General features: G+C 41.3%; 2 protein-coding genes across 2 annotated transcripts; both read left to right on the forward strand.

Annotated features, from left to right (window-relative positions):
- Positions 1-906: 906 nt before the first annotated feature.
- On the forward strand, positions 907-3,600 carry LOC147737772 (uncharacterized). The gene has a single exon (XM_086935309.1). It carries the CDS (start codon positions 907-909, stop codon positions 3,598-3,600), a length of 2,694 nt encoding a protein of 897 aa, XP_086791435.1.
- Positions 3,601-4,332: 732 nt separating this feature from the next.
- Positions 4,333-7,398, forward strand: LOC147737773 (uncharacterized). Its single transcript, XM_086924972.1, is given in 1 exon segment — positions 4,333-7,398. A coding segment is annotated over 1 exon segment (3,066 nt).
- The last annotated feature ends 2,015 nt before the right edge of the window (positions 7,399-9,413 follow it).

Genomic DNA, 9,413 nt, shown 5'->3' on the forward strand with positions numbered 1-9,413 from the left:
TGGGAATGCCCGGTGATCGCCTCCTACTGGAGAAGGGTCCACCGAGTTATGGAGGAGGTGACGGGCGTGGCCTCCCAGGCGGAGGCCCGTCGGTGCCTCTTGAATGTATGGGAGCCCTCCGACCCCAACGTCGCACAGACTAGGTGGGTCACCCTTGGGAACATGGTGGCGAAGAGGGACATAGCCCAGAGATGGGGTGCGGCCGAGGCCCCCCTATTGGTACAGTGGAAGGCCAACATGGACTGGTGCATGTTTAGGGAAAAGACAGTCTATGTGGCCAGGGGGAGACCTCGGACTTGGACGAAAATTTGGGGAGCATGGAACGAGTATAGGGGGGATGTGTGTTTACCGCCTGAGCCAATTGATCACCTTGATACCACTTTTCCCTAACCTGTGACGCCAACTGAGTTCTAATGTAACTTACTCTCCTGATACCTTCCCCCTACTGCCTCCTTTCCATTCTGCAATTTGCTTTTGATAAGTGTTTCTCTGCCTTATTCCCTACCCCTCCCTGACACCCAGCGTCACGTCTTCTACACTGCCACTTTCGCGCCCACGGGCGCCTGTTGTTGTATTTCTATTATAAAATGAACCTTCGATGAATATCTCTCAAATGTTTGACACTATTTTTCTCCTTTATTCCTGCTGCCTTGCCTCCGGGATGTCGGGCTGAATAGCTGTGTGTTCTGGTATCAATAAAGGTTTTCAAAAATTTAAAAAAAAAAAAAAAAGACATTGATACACGTCCCTCTCAATCTTTTCAGACTTCCTCGCAGAAATCGGAAAGAAGAGGACGATCAGAACAAAGAGAAGAGCACGCCAAGTCCAAAGACAAGGAACATGCTCAGCTAAAAAAGAAATTACAATTTCCAAAAAAGAAGGTAGCCAGTATCAAGGTAGTTAACAATGCCGAGAATACTGAGGACACAACTGAAAAACGGGGAATGGGCTCAGACAATGCTAGACAGCGCAGCCGAAGTGAGCATAGCTCGCAAAGTCCTTATGAATCATCTGGAGACAGTGGACACGAATGAATATCTTCAAGTGGAAACTGCAGACACCAGAGTTAGCAAACCTCACAAAATATACGAAATAACATTACGTATAGAGGGAGATAAGACTAGGAAAATAAGGGGACTATTTTGGGATAATCTCTCCAAGGGCTATGACATCCTTCTAGCTGAAAAAGACTGGCCACCAGAGTTTGTCAGGGATTGCCCTCATGGCGAAGAAATAATTATGCCTGCCTTCTCAAATCATATCCCAATTCATAAAAAATATACACTTGCTAGAAAGTGGGCAGTAGCTCTAGCTCCTGCTTTATATAAAAATCATGTAGGATGGGATGAGGACTCACCTCCTCACAAAATCCAGTTAAAATCACAACCTACTGCACAAAGGCAGTACCCAATTAAGCAAGAAGCTAAAAAACAGGTAAAAGAAATACTAGATCAGCTAGAATACCAGGGGGTGATTGAAACTTGCACCTCACAAATGAACAACCCTTTGTTTCCGGTCTCCAAACCAGACAATTCATATCGTCTAGTTTTGGATTACCGACACCTTAACACATGTTGCAAAACTTTTGCAGTGCAAAACTCGCATAGTGCGGCACTAATGAACAATATAGTGCGCAAAAAATACAAAACAACATTAGACATCTCTAATGGATTCTTTTGTCAAAACATAGCACCAGAGAGCAGATATTTAACTGCATTCTCAATAAATGGCACTCAAAAACAATTCTGTCGGTTAGCCCAGGGGTACAAGAATAGCCCGGGAGTATTCTCAGTGAGAGTAACAGAATTACTACAAATATATGATAATGAAGCATTATCTTATGTCGACGACATTTACTTAACAGATGATGACTTGGATACTCACTTGAAGAGAGTGAACACCATAATACTTGGGTTCGCAGCAGAGGGTTACAAATTCAACTTTAAAAAATCCAGAATTGCCCATCTGATGGTCCTGTTCTTAGGATATGAATTATCAAGTGAAGGCAAAAGCCTGGCTGACAATTTTCTAGAGAAATGTGCCGTAATCCAAGCAACTAGAACACTAAAAAACCTACAGTCAATTCTAGGCTTCCTAAATTTCGGAAGAACATACATTGCAAATTACGCAGAAAGGGTCAAACCCCTTTATGATCTGATAAAACCAGATTTTAAAAGAACCAATTGGACTCAAATACACACAGAAATTCTGAGATCCTTACAAACAGATATGCTAATTAAAACAAAATTAGAAACACGTGATAACACACGCAATCTTGTGATTCGAGTCATCCCAGGAAGATGCGGATTCACATACCTGACCTCTAATGAGGGAGAAAAGGTACCAATTGCATTCAAATCACACTTGTACACAGAAGCTGAAAAGAAATTCAGCTTTGAAGAAAAAATTGTTCATGCAGTTCAAACCGCAATAGCTAGAGAAAAAGATCAAGCTGACGGTAGACATATCACAGTCAGAACAGCAGAATCAGCCTTTGAGGCACTACCAACACCTTGTAATTTACCAACAACAACATTGAATCCGGAATGGATACAATGGGTGAATTCAATCACAACGGACAAAGTATACTACTACTTTGATCCAGAACTAGAAGAATTAAAAAATCTAGAATATGAAAAAACATTCCCTCTGCCAATCGACATTCTGCCCTTACGACACTACGCTTGTGTAATCTATACAAACGGAAATGCTCAACCCTCCGTTTGGGGAGAACAAGCATACAACCCCACATGTGAGATTACAAAGGAAGTGTGGCGCGGAGGTAAACTAAAACCTCTATTAACAAAGACACACTCAGTAGAAACTAATTCAGAACAACAAACTGAAATATTAGCTTTGAAAATGGCGCTAGATAATGCGGATCGCGAATTCCCGACACTTATAGTGTCAGATTCATATTACTGCGTCAAATCATATAACAAGGATTTGCAGACATGGATTCAAAACGGTTACAAAGATGACACAGATGCAACAATAAAGCAGAAACTGCTTTGGGAACAAATAGCTCTTTTACTAAAAGAACTACCAAAGACTCACGTGACACACTCACTGAGTCACCAGCGTGATGGCGTTCGCGTTGCAGGGAATTCATTGGCTGAGACAGCCACAGCGGCAGCCACTAAATCGGCTTCCGTAGTTCGAAAAAAGCGTACATTAAAATACATTGACGGTGAAACAGTGCTGGCGGTGAAAACGTCATCAATTGGCGACTACTCAGCGTTACCGATCAACTATCCACTCAATTACACATACATAATAGATGCAAACTCCGTCCCTTTTGCTCAAATCCCTGGAGTGGGGGATAGAGTGATTCCAAACATGGACAGGAGAAAATTGTTAATCGCAGACGCACATATGGGCGAGGGTCACAGACACCTCACACTAAAAGATTCTCTGGAAGAATTACAATCAAGGTACTGGTGGCCAGGCATGAGCCTGCATCACACCATGTTTGTAAAAAACTGCTCAAACTGCAACAGAAATCGCAGTGGTGAGAGAAACGGTATAATACCGTGGAGTCTCACTGCAGATAATATCACCAGTAAAAAGCAGGGCTTGCGATTAACATATACAGGCTAGTTTCCACTTATAATGTAGATCACCAGCACTCGGCTGACGTCTGGACTGTTATACAAAGATTTGCGAGTCTAAATGGCATATACGCTAAGAGCATGCTACGTTTGACCATTGTTTTCACTCAAGCCCTCCAGCCTGGGGGGAAACATGGCCAAATGAGCATAGTCCAGCGGGAATCTTCTCACTTCCTTCCTGAGGGTACGGGATGGTGTAAAGAAAAAACCAAGGCATAAAGCAATCTATAACGGAAAGGGTATTAGGTTCGGGAGCTGGGTGGGTCAAACATCTAATAAGTGTCCAACGTAGTCTAAATAACTTGCCAAGAAATTCTCTGAAGGGACTCAGTCCGTACGAATTATTATTCGGAACTAGGATGTTAATCTCTGACCTTGACAGTCAGACTTCAGTGGTGAAAGAAAAAAGCTTTGATATCAAAGACCGTTTGGCTATTTTGCAGGAATTAAACAAAACAAGAAAAGACCTGAGCAACATAAAGTTGAAACAACAGCCAACAACCACTGAAGAACCACCACCTGTCCCAGCAAGACCTGTCTGGATTCCAAAAGTCGGGGATCTAGTCAGAGAAAAGATCGTGGTAAAGAAGGAATTTGGGCCTTCTTACAGAAAAGCAGTTCCTGTCTTGTCTGTCAACGGGACAAGATCAGTTGTACTACCGCCACTTGCTGGTAAAAAGGAGAACCGAGTTGTATCCATCGACCTGGTAAAACCACAATCATGTGGCCGATAACAAATAGTAGGCCAAGTGGACTCCCAATGAGTAGCAGAACACCAAGGTTTGCTACCAGTACAGAGGTCTTAACAAAGAGGCTCATCACATTCGAAACGCCTACAGAAGAACAACAAGGACTATGCAACAATGCAATAGAACTCAGACCTCTGAATACCCAAATAAAAACATTTAGCAGAAACACACCAATCTATAATGAAGTACCAAGTGAAAATGCAAGAAACAGCAATCCTGAAGCTATAGGAACAATTGACAGAACTGCATCCGGCTACTTCATAAACTTCGATGATTCCTCTGAAGGCTTCAGTGAATCAAAGACACAGCCATCATCAAAAACCTTTAAAGATAAACCTAAAGAACTTTTGAAACAACTGAAAGAAACATATCTGATTTCTCCATGGATTGAATTTTGGGTGGGTTTTGGTGCATTTATCCTCATACTTTGGCTCATCATGGTACTTACTTTGGGACGCTTCATTGAGGGAAAATATGCTAAAATGGACACAGCAAGTCAGAAAATCAACTTGATCCTCAAACCACACACATCTTCACACGTCGAGAAAAGAGAACTTTCTTCAGCCAACTTCACAGCCAATCCTATACCGGGTGGGGTAGCATGGGACAACACTGACTATGAAATTTATGGTCCGGTCGAGATCCTGAAATATCCACACCAAATTAAGATCTCCTTGAGTGACTTTGTGAAACCGAGCTCATTTGCTGATGATTGGGACTTCGAAAGCATTAATAATATGATGTCTGACTTAGTAATGTCTGCTAAATTTACCAAACATGATTATTTGCAGGGTTCTACAAATTATGATAGTATGTATTGCTATAACCACTATGGTAACCATTTTCTACATAGATCTGCACAACCTAGAAATGTTTTAAATTATAATCAATGGGAACATTGTGCAACACCTCCAAAAGGGAGCTCAAGAACCGTTTACAACAAATATTCATATTTTTCAGGTTTTAACACAAGTAATGCTGAAACATTTTATTTTAAATTGTCAAACAAGACAGGGATGAAAACCATGATAACAAACACAAAATTGATATATTCAGATTCATTCTTCGAACAAATGAATACTTTTGGTTTTGATTATTGGGACAAAAATGTTGAATTGAAAAGTGTTTGGGGTACAAAAGAATGGCAAGTACAGGGTATAGAATCACTATTTAGAGCGTGCATGATCCCTGAACAAATTATATTTTTTAATTACACTGTTCAACAAACCACCTGTCTTGGCTTAGCCAAAATCAAAGACTTGAATAAACCGTCTATTCCAAAGCCAACAATGTTTAGCAATAGCTCTACAGATGAAGAGATAGACGTAAACTATGTATTAAACCAAAACAGAACACATTCTGATTGGAAACAATGGTTAATCTGGCCCACAGATACTAATAACTGTCAAGACAGATTCCTGAATAAAACACAGGGGTTCAAAATGACCAGGCCAGACCCTAGATATCCCCAAAGACATCACCCAGGGATAATAACCACCTACAGTGTGGGCAAATTGTGCCTTCAATGGCTTCAAACTTCCACACTGGCAGAAATTAAGCAACACCTAACTTTACTTACTGATGGTGCTGACTTGCGTGATTTCATTATGGGACCACGCAAACAGCGTCAAAAACGTTTCATAGCAGCCTCTGTATATGCAGCATACAATGAGTCCTGGAAGGTTACTCAAATTGAAACAGCAGAGAGAATACGGGAAATTGACCGTATTAATTTGGAAAAATCACTTTCTGTAGTGGACAATGGGTTAATGACTCTGTCCTCCAGAATTTTTTCTTTGGACAGCATTGTGTCTTCAGCAATCGACATATTATCGCAAGACTTACTGTTGCTACAACACGGTCAGTCACAATTGCGTTCTATTGTACAGCTTGGCTGGACGTTACAAAATCTGCGTTCAGGCTATGTGCCTTGGCGTTTAATCAACACAACGTCACTATTCCAAATCTTTAACCTTACTGATAGACAAATCAGTATGGCACAAAAGGGTGCTGATTATACAATCTTGAGCATTGAAAAACTCGAAAGATTACCAGTGACAATGTCAGAACGACCTGTCAGTGAATGGATAATACATGGGATAATAAATATTCCAATCTCAACCTTCAGGTTTCAATACTGCCAAAAATATATACAGGCTGGCATGTACGAAAAATTGGGAAAGGGATACATTAAAACAACATGGAACCTGCCCTATTCACATGCATGTGTCAGTAATAAAGGACAGAAAGTGTTTCTTAGTGGCAATAATTGTGCGATGTCACTAAGCGGCACGCTTCTGTGTAACGGAATTAGTTTGCATGGAGCCTGTGAAGGGAATTCATACAACCTTTCATGTCACCAGCAAGGCGCACCTGCAACTGAGATAGAACCATTCTTTCAAAGACTCTATAATGGGAGTTATGTTCTAATTGTAGATCGCAGATGTTGTAGTCTTATGCCCGGGACTCCTTATCTCGTAACTACGACTGCGAAGGTCAAGTGCTGTGGACGCTCATTGTTCCCCAGCTCCTTTCCAGACAGGGAGGCAAGGGCATGGCCCAATTTGAAAATTACTTCTATTTGAATAGATACTTTAAGCAGAATGAAAACAGTGCTTCTTCAGACGCCTACAAGGCTCACGTCATCAAAAGAAACGTATGATCTACAAGTCGCAAGGACGACTGCAGAGATACATTCATTGTTATCGACTAATTCCCCCATACATTTCGCGGAAATCCTTAATGAAATCTTAAATATTTCTGATACCACTGGGGTCTCAAAGGTATTTAAGACAGTATTTTCGATGGCATTAACACCATTCAAAGCCATACTGGGTATTTTTCCAGATTTCGTCCATTCGATTTTTGGCGGACTTCCCCTGATCCTGGGACTAATTGCAGGAATCCTATTCTTAGTCCTTATTTTTCGTTATGGCAACCCATGTCACAGACCAAACTCTCGCGACAATGGAAGAAAAAATCCTAGCCATTGGATACCGGGACCGGATATCAAAAATCCTGGGACTCTCCCGGCTTAGAGACCTGAACATGACTTGGTTTCTATCATTTCGACCAATGTGGCAAAGATGTGTTCTACCTGTATTAAGGTGTCTGCTATGCGGAGAAGAATGCGTGTTAGACACCTGTCTGACGCTACAATCGGATGCGCCAATGGATGCAGAAACATTGTTGAGCCCAATAAAGGTTCATGCTTTGTGCTGCCCTCAAAGGCTACCAATCCTGATGACGGCATTCGTGGAAGCTTCACCACTACAATTGAGGGGTAGTGAAGTTCAAGATGAAAGCAGCATCGATCAGGTACGACCTTCTGTCAGCAATGCGAATCAGAATGTCAATGGAGATAATCATGCGCACGAATGCATGGTTACACCTATTTCCGAGTTAGTGGAACTTTCCCATGAAGCTGTTGACAGTTTTTTCGAAAGCCTAAATGATATGATGTTCTCACCAGAACAGAAATAGAGCCTTTTGAGCAAGCTCGCACTCGGCGTTCCCTGAATTCGGCCTTCAACCTTAAAAATAAAGTCACATGAACAATTTCCCTCCAGTTCACGGACAGCAGTTTTTTCAACAGCCCCAAAATTATTTTTGCATATTTTTCGGGACACTATCTTCTGCTTAAAGTAAGAAACTATTCCTAGAGAAAAAGATTTCTATTTTTAGATACTTTATAAACTTTAGCTGCCCGCTGGTATGTTCATAAATATTTTATTCTGTGATGGAATGGTCTCGAACTTTTTTCTGTATTAAGAGCCATTTCATGTGTAATTCTCTTATACCAAATAGCAATAATGTATACAAATGCGTGATTACTTTAGCATTTAATTCATAGCTTGAGTGCATACAATACATATGACTGCAATATTTTCGTATATTTGAAAATTTCAAAATGCATTTATGTGTTTTGGGGTGGTAAGGTATACACTATACTCTATAGTATGTTGTACTATGTTATACTATGCATAGATTAGTAAATATGACCATAGTTAGCGTGGAGTGGGTGTGATGTATTCCTATAGGTTCTGAATCGATCCCCCTATTCCTGACCCTATTCTGGTTAAACTAACCAACAAGTTAACTAGCAGTCAGCCCATGAGGCGGAAAACCCCCATGATGCAGATACCGTTATCTGACGCAGTCACACTACGGCACAGGAACGTGTTATCTGATTAGGTCATAACGCTTGCAATCTAATTAGACAAGCGATATTCCTCCAGCCCCTGATAAGGCATACGGAGTTCTCATAACAAATCAAACCTATGACAACCTGGAAAAACCGTGCGGCCATTGTTTTGATTTCACAGAGAACTTCAGCAAAAGAATGTGCTAACGAGCAAGTCGTATGACATCCTTATTGACGTATCTATGTCCATCCTTACGTCAATCTCGGCACCTTAAAGGTATAAATATTACCGATCTTGCCCTATGCAAACACACGCGTGGTGACGAGACGGAGCAGCCATACTTGCCGAAGCCCAGAGCAGAGCAGACCCCGCTGGCAGCAGCCCCGCCTTCCTGACGCGCTGAGAACGAGAAGCTGCTTTCTCCTGCCGAGAAACCCAGCACCGGCGCTTCCGGGTAGCCCTCGCAGGCAGCCTGGAATATCGAGACCAGAGAGAGAGATACCATTCCTCATTCATCCTAACTTCCAGGTACAGAACTGAATAACCCCTCGCAGAGAATTCTTAAGTTAGTCACTTGGCAAAAACAAACTTAACTTAAACTGTAACTTTCTATTCCCGCCCTCGCATTAGACTTAGGTCAGGTACACGGGGTAGGCGTATTTAGAAACACCAGTTGAGTACGTTTAGTCAAATGTATATGTGTATGTAATATATTTTATTCATTTTAAACATCATATGGCTTAGAAACCATATCAATGTTTTTACAGTATTATTTTATACTTCTGCTTTTATTGTATGCACTTTACTTAACTATAAGTATTGCAATAATATCGATCCATTTCTCATGTATGAGAAAAGAGACTGATCAATAAATAACACCTTTTTATTGAACACGCCCGTCTCTTCCT

Source organism: Lissotriton vulgaris, chromosome 1_1, assembly GCF_964263255.1.
Source record: "Lissotriton vulgaris chromosome 1_1, aLisVul1.2, whole genome shotgun sequence".
Taxonomy (NCBI): domain Eukaryota; kingdom Metazoa; phylum Chordata; class Amphibia; order Caudata; family Salamandridae; genus Lissotriton; species Lissotriton vulgaris.

Excerpts from the sequence above, each read along its gene's own strand:
- LOC147737772 (XM_086935309.1), top strand. The coding sequence starts at position 907 with ATGCCGAGAATACTGAGGACACAACTGAAAAACGGGGAATGGGCTCAG.